Genomic DNA, 23,213 nt, shown 5'->3' with positions numbered 1-23,213 from the left:
TGGATGTACATGTATAGCTGTGTTTCAGAGTTTTCCTGTTTAAGGAGACACACGAGGCAATCTTTCGGATTAATAATAAAAAGTGATCAACAAGATCTTAACTGATCTTTCATCAAGGACACGTTTATTTTCCTTTAGAAAAACATAAAAAAAAATACCTGCAGACTGCGAAGATAAAGATACATTTAAATCACAATGTGACAGAATGTCATATTATTTATCAGTACCAATATTTGCATTAATTAAATACTCAACATGGTAGTAAAAGGTCAATACACAATAATTCACACCATTTCAAGTTTTCAGCTGAATACTAAGAAATCCAGTGTTTTCATTCAATGTAATACACACACTAAGGATTCAATATCCCCAAACAAAAACAAGTACAAAAAAAAGATAGAAATCGTGCACGGTATTGCATAGACTTCATTCATGACTGTTACAATACCCCTTTTTGCTCCTGTGACCCTTCACCCACATATGAAAATAAAATAAATGCCACAATAAGCAAGAGTTTGGAATGCTTTGTTTAAAATCACAGGGAAACGCAAACATTTCTTATTCTAAACCAAAGGTTGCAGTTCACTGCTAGAAATACATTAGTTTAGATTTCTATGAAGTCTATTCTAGTGGAAAAAGTTGAAAAATTCTGCCTTGTCATACAATAGTAGATCAAGTGATTAGACAGAGATGAATACAATATTGAATAGTATAATATTCTGGCTGAAGAATAAAACCTCCATATTTGGTTTACGGGGATACAGGTACAGTAGGTGTGTTTTTTGACAGGATTTAGACACATCCTCAAGTAAGGAATGTGACCACTCTCATTGAAGTGTTAATTTCTTTACATCAGCAGGCTGTGAAATGTCAACCTCGATCTTCATTTCTTTCTCTGTCAGCTGGCAAGATCTGGATGACCACAAATCAAAATCAGGAGCAGGAGACTGAGGCTCTTTCCTAAAGTCTATCATAAGTCCAGAGGATGTAGTATTAACCTTAAAACTGGAGAAATCCATAGGATCCATTTTAAACGGCTTCACTTCATTTGTTTTAACAATCGCTTTGCTGTAGCTATTTTTACATTCTTGTTTTTCAGTGCCATTAGCCTCTCCTGATATTTTAAATTCTCCTGGCTCACTTTTAATAGGAAGAAGAGAACTGTTGCTCAGAGCAGACTTGTACGAGTTACACTTCTTAGACAAATCCAGAGGTGCTTGCAACTCTGGATCCTGTTTGATCCCAGTTACCAAATTCAGGGGGCCATTTAGCGGCGCTCCAAGAGCGACATTCCCTCCAAGGCATTCATTTGAAAGAGGCGGAAGAGCGTCTTGAGTCTGGCCCTGCATAGCTGGAACTGGTTGTGTCAGAGAAGTCGCAGGAGGGAGTGTCAGGTCGTTGGTTTGAGTTGCACAGACGGGAAGAAAAACAACAAGTTTGACACCTGGAGGCGGCCGTTTGTTTAGGGTTAGCTTCCATAATCCATCTGATGGACCATAGCCAGCAGACACACCCCCGGTCACAAGTCCTGGACTGCGAGAATCCTTCACTGGTTCAGCAGGCAGAGAGGCTGTGTCTGCGCCAACCTTTTTTGAGGAGCTCTTCGAAGCCGGCCGTTTCTTAAGAGCACTCTAAAATGAGAAAAACAACAAAAACATTGCAGTCGCTCAATGAATTATACAAAACACAAGTGTCCCATACCAGTATAATCAAAGTAGAGAGACCTATAATTTGCTGGAGGTGAGATTCAAGCTCAACAGTGCATCTACCAACAGGAACTGGCTTGTAATCTCCCCCCCCCCCCACATGTTTCACTTCTTGTTACTTCACTTGGATGTTTGCAGATGTGCGAGTGTGAGTTTGATACTATAAGGCTGTTTTCCCGTTCATCTGCTGAAGGGAAAGGTTTCTATGTGCTATGTGATTTTGTGACATCACAACTTGTTCGGGAGCAACAGCAGTCTTGGCAGAAAATAAAACCCAGAAGACAAACGCTATGTGGTGTGGCACTTTGTCGCTACGTTTTTATATAGGTTGAGGCACAAAAACATCCCGAACACAGCAAAACAAGAAAATCCAGGCAGTGGGCTCTTTGTATACGGACACCGACGCACACTTCTACTGGGTCAACTGATGATAGAGAGGGATTATTTGGGTACGAGTCTATAACTTGTTGGTTTTTGTTTTTCATTGTGTCTTTAACATTTGCATTTCATTTGCCTTGAAAATCTTGTCTCGTCTTGTCTTGAAAATCTTACTGCTTGTAGTTTAACTCGTCACCTTGCATTGTGACACGGTTGTTGGGTGTGGTCAGAGGTGAAACGGAGGGGGCAGTGAAATACTAAAGGTACAGGTACTCTGAAGAAAACTGGTGTACTATATTATTACGAATGATTTACTGTAATAGTGTATTATATGATTTGTGTGCAATATTGACATTTGAAAAATATTTCTGCTTTTATTAAACTTATACTGTACATCACCATAATGCCCCACACTCACCGCAGGCTGGGGTGTTTGTCCACAGGTCTTAAGGTGGCTGTCGTAGTTCTGCTGGTGGGGAAAGCCCAGTCCGCAGCTCTGACAAAGGCAGGGCGACTTGCCTGCATGACCGCCCATGTGAGACATTAACAGCAAGGCAGAGCGGAAACCCTTTCCGCATTCAGCACATTTCAGCACCCTCTGGTGAGCCCCGGCATGTTTCTTCAGCTCTTCGGAAGTGTCAAATCTCTGCCCGCACTCCAAACATCTGATCTCATCACCCTTAGGCTCCTGATTGCCCCAGCAGCCTGTGTCCTTTTTGTGCTGCTGGAAGTCCTCCTGACTGAGGAACTCTCTCAGACACGCCACACAGTGAATGCGTTCGGGTTCACACTTGTGTTGGCGGTACAGCTTTGCCAGGCGGAAGTGGCAGCGGCATCGTATGCAGGTGTAAGGCAACAAACCAAGATGGGAAAAGCTGTGTTTCAGGAGAGCATTCTTCTTAGTAAAGGTCTTTGTGCAGTCTGTACATTTAAAATTGTGATGGCACGTCGTCCTCCGGTGGCGCGCAAGAGATTTTGGAGAGGAGAAATTACGGCCACATACCGCACATACGACGTCTTGCTTACATTTGTGTAACTGCACATGAGATTCACACTCCTTCAGGGAAGTGAACACACGTTTGCACAGGTCACACTCGTAAAACTTCTTCTCAAAGTGAGTTTTCGCCAGGTGGAGTTTCAAGTCTTCCTGTGACGCAAAGCCCCTCAGACACACACGACACCGGAGAAGATCCACTTTGGTCTGGGCATGCGTGCGCAGGTGGACACGGTAGCTGTAAATTTGGCAGAAACGCTTTCCACATTCAGCACAGCAGTATGGGCGTGCGCCAGTGTGCAGATTCATGTGGTCCTGGAGCTTGAATTTGGAGGGCAGCTGGAGATCACAGACACTGCAGCGGTACTCTCCTGAATGACTCGACTCTGTGGAAAAGAAGGAAATTAAAAGTGTGCCAACGGATAAGAGTTAGATCAAAGAAGTACACTGAACAGGCAGGAGAAACACTGAAATGAGATACACATAAGTTATTTCATATGGACTAACATACCAGCTGGCGATAGTCTATATTTTGTTTATCTGTTATTGTAAACAAATCCCATAAAAAAATACTAAAACCGACAAGTCTGTCAATCTTCACTCAGCCCCAAGGCCATTTATTCCTGCTGCATTAAAGATCTTTAAAAACAGGTCACACATATATTCTTTATTTTTTTTATTTAAGGCTAAAAATGTTGTTAAACTGCTTTGTGAAAACGTTAGTTAAACAGCAGTAATCAGTGCATTCGGTGGGGCTCTATCTTCAGTGTGCTCTGGTGTGTATTTCAGACTACAGGACAGTGTTAGGTCAAAATAAACTACAATGCCCAGATCCATTGTAATGAAGGAACATTGCAATGTGCAACAGCGTGCAACAGCATGCAACAGCGTGCAACAGCGTGCAACAGCGTGCAACAGCGTGTTTTCTTTGGGTGTTTTATCAGTTTTTAGACAGAAATTGAGGTCGATGGCAAAGAGAAACTGTATCAGGTTTTGGCTTCGCAGACTTGTTACTAGAATCAATTCATTGTTGGTCTTGATCTTTTCACGAGACCTGTGGACAATAACAATAGCAGCTAAAACGTGTGTGTTTCAGACACACAGTAAACAAAACACTGCTACGTGCTTATGAGAGTCTAAGTGAATGAGTCCTACCATTGTGTAGTCCCTCCTCCTCATCATCATCATCATCATCATCATCCTCATCAAGCTCTTCTTCCTCATACACCTCACTGTCATCGGAGTCATTCGCCACATCTTGTTGCATCTCTGTTGAATCGTCCTGTGTAGTGCCTCTGCCACCGACATCTTTCTCTCTTTTGTCATCCTGTTCAGGTATTAGCTGTGGAAGGTCTGCGGGATTTCGAGGTGTGCAAGTCACTGACAGAGGTGATGTAGAAACCGCTGTGCTTTGCTCATTATTTGAGGTCTGTTTTGCTGGACCTGCTTCTTTGCCATCAGCTGACTGCTGGCCTCTGACCACTAGTCTTTGTACATGTGTGGTTGAAAGTGAAGTGGGAGAGTGACTGGGTGTCTCTCCAACCGAGGTCTCCCCCGGCTGTAAGATGTCCGGATATCCCAACTCTGCTAGCTGGATATCAATGGTGTATTCAATGGACATGGCTGCTGGTTGAGGAGTCACACAGGGTAATGAGACAGAGAGAGTTAAATGAACATTAACATACAGAGGTATGGGTTAATGTTTAAGACACAATATGTATGTTTACTAATAAATTAAACAGGTCATTTTACATTTAGCCTTACCTGTCGAGCGACTACATCTGTGGCTATTGCTCTGTGTCTGCGTTTTCTTCTTTCTTATGTTTTCTATCAAGCTTGTCAAACAACTTCCATGGAAATGCTTATATGACGGAACTTAAATGCATTGTTACACACCTCGCGCTCACCTGGTAGGAGGAACCGATGTTGGCACAGCGTGGCTTTAGGACAATACAACAACCTCGGTGTTAGCTTTTTATCCCAAAGCAAACGACAAGCGACATTTTTAAGAAACCCCCATGATTCGCCCACACCATGTGGAAATAAAGAAAATTATAACAATTAAGACAATTATCTGGCTGCAAACTCAAATTACCTGGTCATAAACATGGATGTATTATTAAGGGGAGTTGAAAATGAGGAAAACAAATGAAGCACCACAAGGAGAGGAAACTCGGGTGGGCGCTCGAGCACACCTAGCGTCTTGGAGCGGTATCGCATGACATTACAGCCAATCAGCAGCACAGGTGGTAGCATTTACCAAAAACTCATAGTACTCAAATCTTCTAAACGTAGTAATACCAGTGTAAAATACTACGTTACAAATAGGCTACTCATTATGCATTTCAGAATAGTGTATATTATGTTGGAATATACAGTAATTACTGATGCATATACTATGGGGCCCCGCTAGGGTTACATGGTAGAAAGAAAATTGTCTAAATCTGTGCGTCCCCTATTCTCACTCAGTGTTAGAAGCCAGATCAGTTATTTACATAGGAATACACCGACTGCATTTTTCTTTTTTAAATACTCCATTAGCAGTGAACTTTTTATTTAATTAAACGAAAGTATGATGTATTTACTTAAGTACATGGGCTTAAATTAATGAATAAACATTACAGCATAGCTACTGTATGCCAAAACTATAGACTCTTAAATCAATATATACTAAATTGATAACAAAATATACAATATGGGACTGTCACTATAAACTTACAACCCACATTGCATGATGGGATATTACTCCCTGTAGGAATATTACAGTAACATACATTGATACTGATAAAAATGCCCACTTGCAATCTCGCTGAGCAAACAGTTTACATCTGAATCTTGTGTTCCTGCATTATAAGTGAGAACAAAGACAAGAAGGCAAGTTATTTCTTCAGCAGCCTCCCTTGGGATAGCATGTTTTTATTACATGTTTGCAGTGTCCAGACACATTGCAGTGGCGAGAGAAACAATCCAATCAGTGAAAAACACATGATATACACAGATCCTTATGGGACTCTAAGGCAATAAAGAGTCATGAGTTCCATTTAAGAAATTTCCAAGACATTAAATATTATTCTAATAAGTGTAAAATTAAAAAGGAGTAATTTTTACAGTGGATAAATCATGATTATAGTGGATCATTGATGCCCACATGCCAAACACTGCACATTGAATCTGTAGCACTAAGGCAAAATATTTATTTAGCAGGACATAATGTTATTTTAAAATTCTTCCTCAATGAGACTTAATTTAGAAAGGAACATAATCAAAATATTAAGAGTAAAGAAAATGCACAATATGAACCAGAAGCTGTACATAACACATTTCTTTTTGACAAACTGTCTAAACATTCAAACATAGTATCTCTACTAGGCATCTAATTCGCTTCAAAATTTGTTTTGAAAACAAAAAAGAAAAACGTAAAAAAAAAGAAAATTCCACACATGAGTTTAACAACTCTGGACACCAACAAAAAAAATTCACACCACACGTATTTCACACTTAAAAAACTGAAACAAATCATTTTAAAAAGTCAAATCAAAACAATTTGTTTTTACATATAAACTATGTTTTGTGGCAAAGGATGTAATCGATGGATTCAACGACATTTGGTTAGTCAATTTAGGAGATGCATCTGTCCAAAATTCCAACAGCTCATAATCAAAACTCAATTTCAAATCCAAAACTTGCTAAAACGTCATTCTCAAAAGCATTCCGAACTCATCTGAAAAGGACAAATGCCTGACTAAAATCTTCAAAAAACATACACTTTCTGCAAAGTCCCCATGTCTGAATTATCTCTTTGCACTCGGGGTGTCAGGCTTCTCCTCCGGGTGGCTTTTCTGGTGAGCTTGCAAGGTGCGCTCACGGCCAAAGCTCTTCCCGCAGGTTGGACAGGCAAGGCGGCCCACAGCGTGAGCCCGTGACATGTGGGCATCCAGCTGCTCCGGACGAGCAAAGCTCTCTTCACATTCTTCGCAGGGATGGGCTTTCCGTGGGGCGTGTTTCTCCTTCTTGTGAGCACGGAGCTGAATCAAGCCTGGGAATGCAAGGTCACATTCAGGACAGGGGTGCTGACGGGCTGGAGGAGAAGCATCTGCTTTAGGTTTCTTCTCCTTTGCTGGAGCTTGACTGTCATCCTCAGGACTCTTCGTTTCTTCAGTTTCTTGTTTTGCTGCTGCTTTAGAAGGACGGCCGCGCTTTGCTCCACCTGCTTTTCCTTTTTCCTTTGCTGGAGGTGCTGCTGACTCTGATGTGCTGCTGGCCTTCAATGCCTCCTCAGGCACTTCAGCCTCATCCTTCTTTTTCCGCTTTCCCTTCTTCTCAGCAGCTGCCACCTCTTCCGCTTTGGAAGGCCGTCCACGTTTCTTGACGGATGAAGCACTGCCGTTGCATTGCTGACCGTCAGGGTACTTCTCCTGGTGTGCTATCAGCTCTGGTTCCGTTTCAAAGCCCTGACCACACTTCTTACAGCGGTGGGTTTTCGTAGAGTCCTCCGGCTGTTCTGGAGTCTCTACATCTGGGCGGGGATGCTGGGTAAGGCGATGAGTACGCAACAGACCAGCACTCCGGAAGGTTTCATTGCAATCTTTACAGACCAACTGTTTCTCAGGACACACCTGTCTTCTATGGGCTGTGAGCTGCAAAGGTGAGAAGTAAAAAAAAAAAAAAAAGGAAACATTTAGTATGAACTACAGTATTTATTTTAGCATTCATGGTGGTATTTAGTTTCAATACTGCCAAGGACAATAATTTATATACACTCACTTCAGAGAACGTTTTGAAGCTCTCCTTGCAGTGCACGCATTTGAAAGGCTTGTCGTCCTTGCTGTGTGTTGGCTGGTGCTGTGTCAGTTCCTCAGATGAGGGAAATGTGCGGTCACACACATAGCATGTGAACAATGTGTTTCCCTGTAAATAAATAAAGAATTATTATTAATTAATAATTCAAGACCAAAACATTAAAATGCTCAACCCAAGTTTATCAGATTCCCTTTATTCGCCAAGGACAGGTTATGGGCAGGAGTTTATTTTTGGGTTACTGACAACTAACACAGTACAAATGTTTAAATTATATGAGCTTTATATACAGTGTTCATTCTATTGAATACACAAATGCAACATGAAGCTCAATATATACATTAAAAAATATATAAAATCCCAATTTCACCAATAACTTACTGAAACACAAGATGTAACAAGTGAATGCATGTTGACTCTTTGTGACCATATTTTTTTCTTGCATTACAATACTATTAACTTTACTGCAATAAAAAGGATAAAAGACCAGAAAATATGACAAATTGTACCTTTAACCTAATAATGGGTGCCTAAGAAACCTGCTTCATTAACTATTATACAAGTACTTTCAAGCACACAAAATTAGAAAGGGGATAAAAGGGAAAAGGCACTGCAACATGAAGATCATACTCGTGTGTCAGCATATAGGGTTGACAACAGATTGTGTTTATGAAAACCAGTCATAAATACCAATTTAAAAGTATATTTATACAAATATATGGGCAATTTGTCTAATGCAGAATTTTCAAGTGGCACAAACTGTTACCATTTCTAGTGATTAAATTAGCTGATTTTGTAAAGCTTACCTCCTGAAGCTGTTGCTTATACTCTTCCCGGTGGCTCTTCTTCATATGCCTTTCCTTGGCTTTGGCACTGCAGAAGGTAATGAAGCACTGGAAACACTGCAGATTTTCATGCTGGTCTAAAATGACAGGGGGAATTAGAGAGACCATGCGTAGACAAAGTGAAACTGAGTTTAAGTTGTGACCATTATAACACTTACATGGTTGAATGGTGTGTGCAGGAGGTCCATTGAAAGTGGTGGGTTTGTGTGGTTCTACTGGCTTTACAGGGGGAACTTCAGGTGGTGGATCCGGCAATCCCCGTCCCATCACTATCTCCTCTATGTTCAAAATCCCCGAGTCCATCCTGTTATACTGGGTGGTCTCAACAGGCAATCACAACTTTCCTGGAATCAATTAAAGAACAAGGCAGACATGAAAGTGAGGTAGATATGAAGTAGAAATAACAGCGGGAACATACAACACTGTTCTACCTAACGTAATCCCACAGCTATCGTTAAATGCGTTTAGAAACAGTTATGTTCAACAGATGACAGCGAACAAATAATTTCACCAACTAGTTATGCTGAGGTAACTGTAAAATGACTCTTTATCGAAACAACAACGTATATAGCTACAGTCCTATTTATCTGTTAGTACAGTTTCCCTATAGCAAACACTCAAGTTGCTGCTTTTAAGGCCGCTAGCTAGGCTAACAAGCGCCATTATAGCCTATGAGCATCCGGCCGCCAGTTAACTGATTACAATGCCTTCACTAGTATATATTTTAAGCTGTAACAATTTAAAGAGAGGTAACCGCTTAAGTATAAGGTCTGTGCAAGTACCTGACGCTAATTATAAAGTACCAGGCTACCGAGCGGGCTAACGCTAGCTAGCTTGCCAGCTACTTGTTAGCGCTAACAACACTGGCTGCCATTCAAAGAGAATCGAGGACTTTTCGTGCCTTTTCACATATCAAGTTTTAACTCATTGTTTAGCGCTTGAATACATCTACAATTTATCAATACGGTGCACGTTAGTGAATATACATATAGCAAACTATTTCAATAACATATATAAAATTGAGTAGACGTTACCTCTAACCGCTCTTTGAAGGTAGTTTGACTGAAAGAGTTGACCCTAGAGAAGTACAACGGATAGATCGGACACTTCCTGGTGGTTGTGATAGCCGTTGGTACAACTAAGATGGCTGCCGCGGAGTCTTCGGTACTATTATTGATGATATTTAAAAGCAAAGCATTAAACATATATATATTTTAAATATATATATAGACAAGCTAAGTTGTCATGTCGCTGATGCAGATCGGCACTTTGCATAGTAGAGAGTGCAGGAAGAAACACAAACCTTTTGGAAACGGTGCACATTACTTCTACAGTTCTACAGCATAATAGCACTATAATACCCTTTTCAAAATGTTACCACACCTGTTAATATACTGTAGTAAGTATTATTACCATCTAAAAAACACACAATAGGACAGCTAACGTTATTTCGTTATGAACATGGATTTGAACTTACCTCCTGTTCTATTCAGTCTGATTCTATGGGTGGTCGTCGTCACGTGACCCAAAACAATTTAGTGAAAAGTACTCATTGTTTTCATTCAATGTGCTGTCATCGTTTTGTTAACCTCCTTTCTTATAAAAGGAATGCTAACAACCTTACACACAAAGGCATGTTTTATAAATTGCAGCCTATTTTACAAAGTCAACTTCTCACTTGTCTTGAATTTCGATTCTAACTCTTCACACCATCTATTTGTACAATCTTCTGTAAAATTATATCTGTAGTATTTTTTGCCTCATATCCCTGTAGTGTAACATATTCTGTATAGGAGTATGGTCCTAGTGACACTGACTTTTGAATGCATGAATAAATCTACCTTTTTCCAAGAGATTTTGACATATCACAGTAGGAAAAGCACACCTGTAAATAATAAAATTTAATGTTGGCTTGTGCAAACATGTGATGGCATCATGATCTGTATTTTATTGTTTAAATTAATAGAGCCAAAAGCACGCTCTTCAAGGACTGAACATTTGGTCAGGTTAAAATAAATATTAAAAACAAATCTAACTTCAATGTCAAAATCATATTTTGCGCTTCTTTTTCAGCACACATTGTATGGCTATGTATATTTATTTACATTTCCTTTTGAAGGCAAATTCATTTTCACACTTGCTGAATGACATTATAAGCCACATTACAAAGCATTTGTTTTAAACTGCAGCACAAATAACCCTTCGAAAGAATTCCCCTGCCAGTGAAACGCATCATGGAAAAGTTGTAAGGAGATTATATCATTTCTTTTTTTTGTTTAGCTGGGTTTTCGTACACTAAAGCACAAATACATTCTCAATCAGAAAGCAACATGTTGAACAGTAAAGGGTGAATTCTGTAGTTAACACTGCTCTTGATTGTGGAAATTCAAAAAGCAGTTGTGGTTGCGTGAGATACAAAGAAAGACACAGCACTTAAGGCATAGCACTCGAGACGTTCTCTGACAGTCGCCGAAACGGCACCTGCCCCCTTCTCCCTCCCCAAGCTGCTCTGGCCAGTGGCCTGAACCATCGTACCGTGTGGCTGCATCTGGCAGAGGGCTCTCCTCCACCAGGCTGGGATTGGGCTTTTCATTTGTTGCAAGAGCTTTCTCTTTGGGGGGTTGAGGAGGAACTGAGTCCTGGGTATCAGAGCCGTTGGAGAGGATCAAAGCCTTGGATGCCTCCAATCTGAAGGCCATGAGAGTCAAAGGTGCGGACACTGCCCTGTGATCCTGTCTGTACAGGAGCCAGGAGTTTACCAAAGCCAGATCTGTTAGGTACCAGAGCACCGCTTGAGGCCAGCAGGTTGGGGCTGATGCAGTGAGAGGGATAGAGTAAAGATTCTGCAAATCTCTGTTGAGATGAGCTGACATCTGGGCCTTCTCAAAGTTGTCAATGAGTGAAGCCATGTCCCTCTGGCCATTTCCCGCTGTAGAAAGTATGAAGCCACAGTGTGATCTGCGCAACATCAGCTTCCCATCTGAGCTTACAAACTCATCTCCGATCTGTCCTCGGGCTCCTCCGACCCTTCCTGCACCATGAACCCCAGCAGCTAACAGACGCTCCAGCATAGCAGGGGTGGACAGTTCCTGTTTGCATAGAAACACCATACTACCTTTGGGGACCATGTTTTCTACAGCATCTTCTTTGCTGGACTGACCTAACTTCAGATCCACATGTAAAAGCAAACCACCAAATCCAATTAATGTAGTACAGTAAAGAGACAGCTTCTTATTGTGCATCTTCCCAGTCAAAGGAAGTGGATATTGGTCAACTGCATAATCACCCTCTTTTCTCAGTGACTGGCACCCTGCGTTGAAACGGCACAATAATGGCTGAGCCTTCCACAGGGGATCTGTCTGTGTTTTTGAATTGTTCAGGTCATCTGGCGTGTCACGCTGGCATAGTTCACTTTGTCTGCTTGAGAGAGTTTTACCTCGCTGTGCATTTTGAAAATCCCTATCATGTCTTCCTTCCTGATCATTACTGTTGACTGGATCCTTTGCAGGAGAGGCAAGCTTCAACATGCGAGACAGCTCGAGGAAACGTGAAAGTGGCATTGCGTCAGCAATCAATGGCACCTTGGTCAAGTTCTCCCAGTAGAGCCTTGGACTGGGAAACTGAAAAACAACAATGACTGAATGAACATTATTTATATAGAACCTTTTTTTAACCATACACATAAACAAGGAGGAAGGAAGAAAATTTGTGTTTCTGTTTATCAGATTAGATTATAAAATAAGATAAACAAACAGCTGCTAGTTATAAGCTTTATTAAAAAGATAGGTTTTGAGTTTTTGTTTAAAACTATCCACTGAGTCAGCAAGTCTATTATTTAAAGGCAGAGTGTTCCATATTTTTGGGGTGTAGTGCTTAAAAGTAGCATCCCCAAAAGTGTTTGTGGTTAAAAGAGCAGCTTTGGAGTATCTTAGAGTTAGTGGAGGATCATAAAACAATATGGATTCTGGCATATAAAATGGGGCGAGGCCATTTAGTGCCTTAAAAACTAAGAGACAGTAGATGTCTCACCTTCGCTATATTGTACACATGATAAAAGGCAGCTTTGGTCAACAAATTAAAATGAGCTTTAAAATAGAGGTCAGAATATAAAAAGACAAAAAGACCAAATAAACGTTTAGTGGTCTTGCATCTAACGAACAGAGCCAAGTAAACGTTCAAATAACGGAGCACAAACCTTTAAAGTTCCCATTGCAATGTGGATGCCAACAAACTGTGCAACCTCTCTGGCTGTGACCGGTTTGGGCATGTTGGACAGTTTATTTGTGCAATTGGCAATTTCTACCCAGGTATCCCCACCAAAATACTTGGAGAAGTAGTCAATGGGCTCTGTGGTCTTGTTTTCCTCTCTTGGTGCTTGGATCTGGCTTGTTGAAGTTGGCAAACTAAGGGAGAAACAAAACAACAACAAAATTAACATATTCATCTCAAAATCTTTAGGAGTGCTCTGTGAAAATTTGAAGATGACAAAAACAATATAGAGGTACTGTACTTTTGTGATATTTCATCTTGTTGCCGTGCACAATGTGTTTGGTTCTTGTAGAAATAGGCCATTACTTCTGCTTCGGAGTCAAGCTGAGGATCAGACAACTCAAAACAACCCACGTCCTCTTCATCAGAGCTCTGGAGGAGAAAGTCCCGAAGGTCTGGTGGATCCTTCCACTCAGCGTCTGCCTCGGCTGAAAGATCAGATTATATACAGACAAGTTAACTAAAGTATGATCGACATATTTGATAAATAGCTTAAGGACGTTAACCAAGTAGCTACAAGTACAGGTAATTTTCAAATAGAAAACAAACCTTGTCCATCTGCAAAGTCACTGACCCCTGGTTCTGGCAACAGTCCTCTCACTCTCATCTCCTGGTAGCCTGGTGCAGAATGGCTCCCTTCATCTATTATTGACAGATTCAACATTAAAATCTTCCAATAATCTTTGCTAAATATCACTGGGAAAGGCAATGACTCACTTAAATTACTATCCGTTTCTTGTTGTTCTGTCTGCTGGGCATCACTTGATGCCCCTGTTGTTAAATTTCCACTGTTGATCTGAGCAGCTCCCAGCTGAATCTCCCTCTCCTCCTCCTTCACTGGGTAGAAGATACACTGGTTGGTGTTGAACTCAGGGGTGACACAACCCTCGTCAATCGTTGCCTCTTCACTTTCCATTACTGAAAGCCAAAAACAAAACATTTATTTCTGAACAGTCTTACGCAGTGCACAAAGTTAATTTACCACCACATAGGCTCATTTCAGCATCACGTTTCAAAGCTAAAGCTAGAAGGTGATTAGCTTAGCTGAAAAATAGCTAATAGCTAAATCTGGTACAATACATCTCTTCTCTTTGTATAAATAATGTTCTTGAACATGGTCCCTGACAAATGTAATACACTGAACTAGTCCTTCAGTCTTAAGGCTAAACTAAGCTAAGCTAATGACCTCCTGGCTAAAGCTCCTAAACAAATGAACACACATGTGAGTGGTATCGATCTTCTTATCCAGCTCTCAGAAAGAAAAATATTCACATTTCCCCAAATGTTGAACTGGTACTTTAACATGTATCTACAGTGTGGCCTAATACTTACATGGACTGGAGGTGTTTTCAGGGTTGACTGGCTCCACATTCCATCGGATGCGTCTGCTGCCCTGCGTGGCCTCATTCAGCACGAGGCTGCTCTCCTCCTTCACCAGAACAGTCCTTATATCACGATGGTGCTGGGGCTGCACACTACCACTCTGTCTGTTTTGACATATGGGTGAAACCAATGATGGATCTGAGATATTCTCCTCAACCTTGATCTCCTGGCTCCCAAGGGCTTCATTACCAGCAAAGCTGTCCAAACCCTGGAACCACAACGAATATTGTAAGTTTGCAATGTTGAATTCATGATTCATTGTTAATGTATGGAATTTGTTGGTACAATTGGCGTCTCACCTGTCTGTAATTGTTCCTCGCTATCATCAGGCCCGGCTCCTTGTCAGCAGTTCCGCTCTGTCTTGGGGTGAGGAACTTCTCGAGTATGATGACTGGAGACTGGTTAGCATCCCTGTCGTGTTCCTCTCCTCCCTGCAGTCCTCTTACTTCCTCAACACTAGTGGTAACCGACTCCAACATAACTTGCTCTTCAGGAGATTTCTCTAACGTAGAGGGCATGGAAGACAAAGATGCAGCAGGCACAGTAGCTTTGTTGGCCTCAAATTTGGAACTGATCTCTCGCGGTATAGTTTTTGTGCCGGTCTCGCCTTCGTCATTCATTTCTGAATCAGAGCTAATGGGACGTTTTTCGTAAAGTACCTGACATTCATCCTGTTCTTTCTCTAATTCTGTTCCTCTGATGGTATCTCCAACTGAAGCTCTCTTTGATATCGCGACCCGTTTTAAACGTCCCATTCCTCTTCTCCTACCCCTTGTAGCGTTCCTCGAAACAGCTCCTTCCCCTCCTTCTTTTTTCTTCTGAACTAGCAGTTCTTCTTCCTCTTCTTTGATCACCACTTGATGAGTGGAGCATGACACAGTCTGTAATGTTAGACTTTTTCCAGTTGTTGTTTCATTACTACCTTCTCCAGAAAGTTTGTTGGTGCTTCCACCCTCAGAATTGCCGGTTCCACTTGATTCATTTTGGGGAACCGTGTCTTCATGAAAGGTTGGTTCATTTATCTCATTCTGCTCCCCAACAGTGACTAAATCCACCTCGAGAAGTAAATCCTCCTTTATGTCCTCATCTGTGGGACACTGCACTTCAGATTCTGAGCTGGGTTTCCTTGGGGTACTTTTTTCTTGCTTATCCTCATCTGATGCCAAAGGCTCTTGTGTCTCCGAACTCTTTGTCTGAATGGAGGTACTTAAAGGGGATTCAGATGTGAAGGATGGAGGTGTCTCACTGGTTTTAATTTGATCAGATGGTGATGGAACTTGTTGAGAGGTATGAGATTGTTTGTATGCTTCTGTTTTTCGTCCAGCCTCATTTTCATAGGGAATCATTTCAATATCTGAAGGAGGAACAGGAAAAGATGGGGATGGAATCAAAGCTGGGAAAGAGACACTTTGCTCTCTCTCTTCTAATGCCATCTCTGCAATCTCAGGCTCAGTATCCCAGTCTGCAGCAGCATTCATCACCTCAACAACCTTAATGTGCTGTTTAGGAAGTTGGTAAAGATCCAACCTGGAGACGCCTTCAAAGATGTTCCCATTGGTGTAAGTGAGACCAGGACTCTCTACGATATGCACTGTTGCCTTGTGCTTCTGAAGGGAAGAGACTTCGCTAAATCTTTGCCCACAGTCCTTACACTCTAAGGCGCGCTTGGAATGAGAAGTTATCACTCCTTCGGTCTCCACTTTCGAGGAGGCTTTACGTTTCCTGGTGGTCTTTGGCTTGGTGAGCCGCTTCTCAGGTGCTTGAGGAGAAGCCTGCAGCGAGGACAACAACGAAAGCTTTTTCTGGTTCTTTTGGGGTCTTTCGCCTTTTTGCTTACCTTCCGCTGTGAGATTATTTGGAGACTGACTTGTCGAATGTTTAAATCTTTTGTCTTTACTCTTTAACATTGTTTGAGCCTCATGAGGTGAAGCCTCCTGTGTCTGGCCTGATGCCTTTAAAGGGTCTAACTTGTAAACTTTCAGTTGAGGCTGTTTATGACCCTTCAGCAGAAGTAGAGTATCTTGTGTTATATGTGGTGCAGGTATGTCTGCTGAAGCTGCACTTTCTTTCTTATTACCTTTTTCCTCTTTAGCCAGGTTTTTCTTTCGTTTCCCACCTTTTGCATTCTTGGGCTGATCTTTTTGCATTATTTTTGTTTGTTTCTTCTTTTTAAATACAGGCGAGGCTAAAGTTTTGTGCTCACTAATGTGTATCACATCATCCTTGGTAACTTCTTTTTGCTTTTTGCTTTTCTTTTTTCTTTTATCCTCTTTGGTTTGTTTCACTTGTGGGTCCTGGGTGGATGATGGTGATTTTATTTCAGCAGAAGAAATCAAATGCCCCGCTTTCTTGTCCCTTTTTGCCTTTCTTCCCTTCTTCTGTGACTTCTTCTGTGTCTTTTTCTCTGAGAGATTTGTTGTTGGTGTTTTACCTCTTATCCCTTCGTCTTGCATTGGCTGACGCTGCTGTGAAGGCTTCTTCTGTTTCTTGTTTTTTTTCTCTTTGTTTTGTGGACCAAATTTAACAACAAGGTGAGATTTCTTTCTTCTTTGCCGTTTGGAAGGTGTGGCATCAATCTGTAAGTCATCCTTGCATATGGATCCGACCAGTTCTTGCATATATCCTTGAAAGATAAACGCACTGGTTGGCTTTCTTTTCCGCACTTTGACAAGTTCTTGAGCTGACATTACATTTACCGGTAACTCTGACATCTGGGGCACCTGCTTGGTCTCTAAGTGTGATGAAACGTCTTTTTTAGAAGGTGGATCCTCAACTTCAGACTGGTTCTCCACCTGCTCCTGAACCTCCTTGCTATCTATCAGCAACTTCTCAGATGGTTCTTGTTTAGATTGTTCTTCTCCAGCATTTTCCTGCGTCTCTTGTGGTGTAAGTCCATCCATCACAGATTGGTCCTGATCTAGACTTACTGTTTGCATCTGTGAATCAACCACTCCTTGGAGATTAGTTTCAGATTCACTTGTTTGTGTAAGTGTGTCTGTTGGAACAAAATAGCCAGGAGGAAGGCCCTGTTGCTCTGTTTGTAAAGGTGTCAGCTCCAGCTCAACTGTTGTCACAAGTGCTGGGACCGACAGGCTGGTCTGCTCATCTAATACAATCTGATCTGCAGTCTTCTCCAGGTCAGTGGCTGCTACCAGAGAGGACGGGATTTCATTTTGAGGCACAGTTTGGGAATGTTCCAGCTCCACAGTTGGTATAAATTCTAAGATGACTGTTTGCTCAAGGTCTTGCTCTACTTCATTCTGATACACTGTTTGATCCATAGGATCAGAATGAATTGCACTATTATCAGGGCTGTTGAAGGATCTGATGCATTACCTCTCCTGTGGGTCTCTCTGTTTGTTCAGTCTGAACGAGTGTTAGCTCTATATTTTCACCTGTTGCTATGTGGGAACCTAGTTCTGAGAAAGAGGGGTTTTCCAACTGCCCATCTGGCGTAATGGGTTCCAGTATAATTGTTTGTTCCATTGAATAACATGGGTTGTTTGAATGGTTCAATTCAACTATGGTAGATTCGGTCTGTTTCAGTTCCATAAAATCTATCTGCGGTTGATGGAAATTAAAATTCACAGTTTCTGCCAGTTGTGATATCTGATGCACTTCCAGTGGTGGGGCATTAGGTGGCAGCTGCCCCAATATGACAACTTGGTTTACTTTCTGTACATTTCCCAAAGATTCAATAAGTCTGCGAATCTGCTCTGTGTCAATATTGGCATCAACCTTTTGCAAAGGTCCAGTGGGCCCCACCTGTAGTAGTGCTGGTTGGCAAAAAGTTATTGGCGTTATGATGGGTGTACAGTGTTTTACTTGGTGCACAGCTGGGAGGGCCTTACTGGCTGCAGCAGGCAGCACATTGTGCTTAGTTTTCATGTGGTGTAGTCGTGTCTTGGTACTCTTGAAAGTGGCCTTGCATACAGAACAAGGATACTTTATCGTAGAAGCACCTAAAGATAATAAAAGAAGACAGTTGTGATGAATTATGGTATACAATGAAAAGCACAACATATGTCCTGCTCCCGGGTGGATATTTGTTTTCTAGAATTTTATCATTGTTATAGATGTACTGATATGAAATGAAGAGGCCTAAAGACACAAATGTGAGCACAATAATGATATATGTTTTGTTTATTATTTAAGTTCATTATTCTATTACAACAGCAATATTTAGAGAGCTTTCACCATCCCTAGAATAAAGAATACAATAACTTAATAATGACATTAGTTAATTTATTAATATGTAGACTAATTCATGCAAGACCATATCTCCTTTTTTATAGTTATGTATTGGCTACAAAAATATTAAAATAGAATTCACATACTACACAGTATTAATCTAAACTAAGACTCCCCTGTTGGAAAGGCTTTTAAATCAGAAAATGAGACTAATACTGAGTCTACAGCAATGCTAGCAGCTCTATGAGGCTTCACATAGGCACAGCGGTTCATTAAACTAAATGCTAGTCAGCAGGTAAGATGTTTACCATGTTCATCCTCTTAGTTTAGCATGTTAGCATGCTAATATTTGCTAATTAGCCCTAAATGCAACAATTCCAGCAGAGGCTGATGGGAATGTAATTACTTTTGTAAGTATTAGGTCATAAACCAAAGCATTAGGCACATTAACATTTTGACCTGATGATGGCGCTACATGACAATTTAAGGGATTAACAACTTGATTACAATTCATCCTCAGAGCCATGTTTCTAGAATTCATTAAAAGTATGTTAACATTTATTAAAATGTTAAAAAATATATAAAATGCTAAGACATCCATAATACGGACATTTTTCTTACCATCATCTTTCTTCAGTTGCGCTTTAGCTCCCCCATCTCCTTCAGCTCCCTCCGGCAAGTGTGACTCCATATGTTTCTGCAGAGCTTTGGACATGGTGAACCTCTTTCCACACTCCTTGCAAACATATGGCCTCTCTCCAGTGTGTGTGCGGCGGTGATACTTCAGCAATGTCATGGTTTTACAAGGTTTGCCACAGTCAGTGCAGGCATAACCGTCCAGGCCAAAGTGAATTTTTTTGTGAAGGGTGAGCTCTGATGACTTGTTAAAGGCCTGGCCACATATTGGACACTTGAAGGGTTTCTTCTCTGTGTGGGCTTTCTGGTGGACCATGAGCTCTGTGGAGTTTGTGAAGTGGCGGTCACAAACGTAACAGGCGAAAAGGGCGTTCCTCAGTATGCACTGTTCATATTCTGCTGGGTGGCTCAACTTCAGGTGACGCTCTTTGCTCTTGTGATCACTGAAGATTATGTGGCACTCGATGCACTGCAGAGAGAGCTGAGACGCTATAGTGAAATAGGACAGGAGGGGGAGAAAGTTTACATGTAACATACATCAATATACTTAGAATATATACAAGTATTCATAAAAATGTGGCCCTGGAGGCACTTTCTTATAGTAAACACACAGCAAATAAATGTTTGTCTGGTCAAAAACAATAGTGAAAGGAGACCCTACTTCTTCTACAACTTCCCCTTACCAGCAAGATTATGCTGCATTCATGTATTGCCACACAGTCAAAAAGGAAAACCACATCATTACTGTCCCTTAGGCATTGGAGCCTGAAGTATAGCCCGACCAATACTGGATTTTTGAGGCAGATATCAATATAAATATATGAGTTTAATAAATATATTAATGATATATCAACTGATGTTTCATATATGAATAATGCAAACAAACATTTTTGATGAGAATCCTATAAATTTGGCCACAATTTGTACTCAGCAGGGAACTTGTCAGTGCTCTTGGAGAAAGACATTAATATGCATGTAATTAATGTATATAATAGGCTAATATTGCTAAAATGTTGGTCTAGCTCTAACATGCAGTGTTATGTTTGGCTGCTAATACCAGAAACTATTAACTGTACAGGTTTAACTAAACTTGATAATGTTACTACATTATACATACATATGTATGACAAATATCACTAAATTCAACAACAATGTTTGTGCAATGTTAACTACTGAAGATGTTTTTTTACAGTTGAGTATTGTAGATTTAACCTAAAACAAAAGTAGTCAACATGCCTCTGTGGAAAATCACAGTATCTATTAACATAGAATGACACAAATAAAAGATAAAATACTCACATGTGAGAGGCATATCCAGTGGTTTGGACATGTCCATCTTCAGAGGATCTACCATAGCCTTCTTGGAAGGGACGTATTTCCTACCATCACGTACACCTTTATCCGGTTTCTTTGCCTTTTTCTCATCACACGCAGGATTTGCATTTGTATCAGGTGCCGGTTCTGAGGGGGCGCTTGGCTTTGAAGCAGAGTTCGTCTCCTTCCCTGCAGTGTTAACTGAGGGCTCTGTCAGCGGCTGAACAGCAGGTTCATTCTCCACTGCTTGTGTGACTGGCATACTTTCAGGTGTTTCTGCTGTTTGCACCCTTGTCCCATTTTCTTCTGGCGTTACTACTGTTTCAGTACCAGCAGGAGCATCTGATTTATTATCTTCTTCCTGTGAACCTGGTTCGCTCTGTGCTGACTGAGCTTCAGTCTCTGTGTCCAGTGGTTGCTCTGTGGTTGCTGTGGTCACAGGGTTTGGTCCGCTGTGTGACTGGTTGGGACTCTCCATGGCTCCCTGCTTCTTTTGCTTCTCAAAAGCACTTGTTCATGTGTTCCTATAAAATCAGGTCCCACAGAGAAACACAGAATTACTGTTAATTACACAGGTAAACCAACACATACATGAACACTTACTCAAGATACTAAACAAAACAAAAAACGTATTTAACTACTTTATAAAAAAAGAGGTCTTTGTATTATTTGATTTGTTTAAAAGCAGTGAACAGCATCTTTGTTATCTACAAGACGACAGCTGGGGGACAGGGGAATGAATGGGTGTGAAACATTTGTATTACAAAAGAGGACCGGCGGACATGTAGGGCAACCGTTGAAGGCTGGTGGTTAACCCAAATTCAACACCTTGACTTGTATGAATAGTGTATGAATAGTGTGCTTTAACATGCTGATGCTTTTCTTGAACAAATCCTCCATAATAACCACAGATACACAGATAACGGTAGCTCAGTTAGCTTAAATTTACTGATATGCGGTGAAAGTCCGGAGTGCAAATGTTAGCATTTCCGACGCCAAAGATACTAAATATTCAGTCACTTTCTACGTCCCACCTTTTTACATCCCGTATAGCTGTATGATCGCAGGAGGATGTAGATGTAAGGTTACCGAGGCTGTCGCGTCCTCACAAACATCTCCGCGTCGCTTCTCACAAAGCCAACACAGAAAAGATGCAGACACCGTGACGTCACGTCTGACAAGGGCCGCAGAGGGTTCATGGGAAATGTGGTTTTACCCACAATCAGACCTCCAGCCGTCCAGAAGCGCTGCAGAGACTCTGGTAACACACTACAACAAAGCAACCATTGTTTACATTTAGATATCAATACAGCAGGAGTTACAATGTTATCTTTAGTCAAGTTAATTGTATTGTACTAGAGCCCAAAAGAAAAAATCAAAACTATTATTTTATGATATTTATTCAACAGTTTACAGTTGAAGCAATGTTTCCCCTTCAGCTGTATACTTTTCAGCATGTTAAACAGTGCTATTCTCTTATCTTAAATCAACCTGTTTATGCTTTTGTGCATACTTTGTCTTCAGTTTATTTGTAGCACAGGTGAGCTGAAGGACACTACTGCTACTCATGTCTATTGATTTATTATTTATGTCATGTCTGTGTCTGTGTATTTGTAGTATGTTATGTAATGTCTGTTATTGTCTGATTGTGTTTATGATTTAGTATTTATGTCTATAGGCCCCCCTGAAAATGAGATACTACATCTCAAAGGGATATCCTTTCAATAAATTCAAATCTTTAGAGTTGAGACTTGGACATGATTTCAAAGGCGTAAAGACTCTGGTATGAGTTGAGGTAATTGTTTTTCTGCATATACAGTATATACATAATACAGAGGTGTTCGTTGGTGAGAAATGTTTCCTTCTATCGTCCACAGATTCTCCTTCACTTGAATCTCAGCCATGTCTTATGAAATCTTCATGTAAAACTGAAAAACAGAGAACAAGCTAGTCTAGTAAAGGCCAACTGTAACAAATTACGTGAACACCAGACAACCACAAGGCTTTCAGCACCATTCAGCAAAGGAATGTCCTGTAAACAGCAATGTAACTACTATTAGCAATTAAAGTCTTGTTGATCAAATTAAATAACATCCTCACAGAAAAAATATGGGAAAGTCTTTCCTGGGACACAACTGAATAAGGCCGAATAAAGCATACTGTACTGTATCACCTGGCAAAAGTACAAAGACTGGTGCTATTGCAGTGCAGTGTGTATAGGATCTTCTTCAAAGGATGCACCCCCTGGAAACCCCCATAAACGACTAATAATAAAAGTCCATTAGCGCATTATGCTGCACCATTAATGGTACAACTGTTTGTATTTCAAAATGCTTTATTGACATTTACAAATTTAATGAGATACTGTATTGCTTAAATGTGATCTGTGCCTTTTCTGTTGTCATTTAGTTTTAATGCTTGTATTTTAAACCTCTGTAGGTAAGGGATTTGTTGTTGTTTTTAGATATTTGTGGTATTCATATCATTACATGTTGTATTGTACAAACTACATTAGAATGAAAAACTGCTTAGTATGGCAAGCTGATAAAGCATGCATAAGCTGATGATAGGATTTATAATTAATGCGATTGTGTGGAAGTCTCTTGAGCTCCATTAGCTCTCACTGTATTAATAACTTAGCCATTACTTACAGTGCGAACCCCATTAAAACTTCAAACTGCTGATTATACCATATATAAG

The 23,213-nt window shown here is 40.8% G+C and overlaps 4 protein-coding genes across 14 annotated transcripts; all 4 read right to left on the bottom strand.

The window, feature by feature from the left end:
* Nucleotides 1-202: 202 nt before the first annotated feature.
* LOC115021185 (zinc finger and SCAN domain-containing protein 2) lies at nt 203-5,189 on the bottom strand. Of its 6 annotated transcripts, XM_029451415.1 has the most exons (5): nt 5,174-5,189; nt 4,975-5,018; nt 4,234-4,701; nt 2,503-3,464; nt 203-1,631 (listed from the first exon to the last, which is right to left on the bottom strand). In XM_029451415.1, exons 3-5 carry the CDS (start codon nt 4,697-4,699, stop codon nt 828-830), a joined length of 2,232 nt encoding a protein of 743 aa, XP_029307275.1. In that variant the 5' UTR covers nt 4,700-4,701; nt 4,975-5,018; nt 5,174-5,189; the 3' UTR covers nt 203-827. The 6 variants fall into 6 exon arrangements, with proteins under 6 accessions (XP_029307275.1, XP_029307269.1, XP_029307271.1 ...); XM_029451409.1 differs by lacking the exon at nt 5,174-5,189 and having other exon boundaries at nt 4,234-4,704; nt 4,843-5,167; XM_029451411.1 differs by lacking the exon at nt 5,174-5,189 and having other exon boundaries at nt 4,843-5,167.
* Nucleotides 5,190-5,957: 768 nt separating this feature from the next.
* znf576.2 (zinc finger protein 576, tandem duplicate 2) lies at nt 5,958-10,471 on the bottom strand. Of its 5 annotated transcripts, none has more exons than XM_029451422.1 (6): nt 10,198-10,471; nt 9,755-9,887; nt 8,879-9,064; nt 8,682-8,797; nt 7,843-7,986; nt 5,958-7,715 (listed from the first exon to the last, which is right to left on the bottom strand). In XM_029451422.1, the coding sequence occupies exons 3-6, from the start codon at nt 9,021-9,023 to the stop codon at nt 6,870-6,872; spliced, it is 1,251 nt and encodes a 416-aa protein (XP_029307282.1). In that variant the 5' UTR covers nt 9,024-9,064; nt 9,755-9,887; nt 10,198-10,471; the 3' UTR covers nt 5,958-6,869. The 5 variants fall into 5 exon arrangements, with proteins under 5 accessions (XP_029307282.1, XP_029307283.1, XP_029307286.1 ...); XM_029451423.1 differs by lacking the exon at nt 10,198-10,471 and adding an exon at nt 10,024-10,039; XM_029451426.1 differs by lacking the exon at nt 9,755-9,887.
* Nucleotides 10,472-10,606: 135 nt separating this feature from the next.
* znf576.1 (zinc finger protein 576, tandem duplicate 1) lies at nt 10,607-17,670 on the bottom strand. Its single transcript, XM_029451408.1, has 7 exons — nt 14,672-17,670; nt 14,322-14,580; nt 13,707-13,907; nt 13,539-13,631; nt 13,231-13,417; nt 12,916-13,123; nt 10,607-12,340 (listed from the first exon to the last, which is right to left on the bottom strand). The coding sequence occupies exons 1-7, from the start codon at nt 17,651-17,653 to the stop codon at nt 11,081-11,083; spliced, it is 5,190 nt and encodes a 1,729-aa protein (XP_029307268.1). The 5' UTR covers nt 17,654-17,670; the 3' UTR covers nt 10,607-11,080.
* On the bottom strand, nt 16,589-21,681 carry LOC115021188 (zinc finger protein 22-like). 2 transcript variants are annotated; one of them, XM_029451420.1, is made up of 4 exons: nt 21,548-21,681; nt 20,499-21,037; nt 19,185-19,688; nt 16,589-18,334 (listed from the first exon to the last, which is right to left on the bottom strand). In XM_029451420.1, the coding sequence occupies exons 2-4, from the start codon at nt 20,989-20,991 to the stop codon at nt 17,679-17,681; spliced, it is 1,653 nt and encodes a 550-aa protein (XP_029307280.1). In that variant the 5' UTR covers nt 20,992-21,037; nt 21,548-21,681; the 3' UTR covers nt 16,589-17,678. The 2 variants fall into 2 exon arrangements, with proteins under 2 accessions (XP_029307280.1, XP_029307281.1); XM_029451421.1 differs by lacking the exon at nt 16,589-18,334 and adding an exon at nt 18,496-18,574.
* Nucleotides 21,682-23,213: the final 1,532 nt, after the last annotated feature.

This window comes from Cottoperca gobio, chromosome 16 (assembly GCF_900634415.1).
Source record: "Cottoperca gobio chromosome 16, fCotGob3.1, whole genome shotgun sequence".
In the NCBI taxonomy this organism is placed as follows: Eukaryota; Metazoa; Chordata; class Actinopteri; order Perciformes; family Bovichtidae; genus Cottoperca; species Cottoperca gobio.
Note: the sequence above shows the minus strand (reverse complement) of the source record. Positions and strands in the feature narration are given on the sequence as shown.

What these genes read in the sequence shown, in the direction of transcription:
- znf576.1 (XM_029451408.1), bottom strand. Translation starts at nt 17,653, where the DNA reads ATGGATCAAACAGTGTATCAGAATGAAGTAGAGCAAGACCTTGAGCAA. An exon ending in TGACTTTGCAGATGGACAAG is followed by an intron (nt 13,418 to 13,538) that starts GTTTGTTTTCTA and finishes CTGATCTTTCAG; the next exon opens with CCGAGGCAGACGCTGAGTGG. An exon ending in TTGCAATGGGAACTTTAAAG is followed by an intron (nt 12,341 to 12,915) that starts GTTTGTGCTCCG and finishes GTTGTTTTTCAG; the next exon opens with TTTCCCAGTCCAAGGCTCTA.
- znf576.2 (XM_029451422.1), bottom strand. Translation starts at nt 9,023, where the DNA reads ATGGACTCGGGGATTTTGAACATAGAGGAGATAGTGATGGGACGGGGA. An exon ending in TGCACACACCATTCAACCAT is followed by an intron (nt 8,798 to 8,878) that starts GTAAGTGTTATA and finishes CTGTCATTTTAG; the next exon opens with ACCAGCATGAAAATCTGCAG. An exon ending in GCTTCAAAACGTTCTCTGAA is followed by an intron (nt 7,716 to 7,842) that starts GTGAGTGTATAT and finishes TCACCTTTGCAG; the next exon opens with CTCACAGCCCATAGAAGACA.
- LOC115021185 (XM_029451415.1), bottom strand. Translation starts at nt 4,699, where the DNA reads ATGTCCATTGAATACACCATTGATATCCAGCTAGCAGAGTTGGGATAT. An exon ending in GGAGGAGGGACTACACAATG is followed by an intron (nt 3,465 to 4,233) that starts GTAGGACTCATT and finishes TCTTTTCCACAG; the next exon opens with AGTCGAGTCATTCAGGAGAG. An exon ending in GACAAACACCCCAGCCTGCG is followed by an intron (nt 1,632 to 2,502) that starts GTGAGTGTGGGG and finishes TTCTCATTTTAG; the next exon opens with AGTGCTCTTAAGAAACGGCC.
- LOC115021188 (XM_029451420.1), bottom strand. Translation starts at nt 20,991, where the DNA reads ATGGAGAGTCCCAACCAGTCACACAGCGGACCAAACCCTGTGACCACA. An exon ending in ACTGGATATGCCTCTCACAT is followed by an intron (nt 19,689 to 20,498) that starts GTGAGTATTTTA and finishes ATTTCACTATAG; the next exon opens with CGTCTCAGCTCTCTCTGCAG. An exon ending in GCAACTGAAGAAAGATGATG is followed by an intron (nt 18,335 to 19,184) that starts GTAAGAAAAATG and finishes TATTATCTTTAG; the next exon opens with GTGCTTCTACGATAAAGTAT.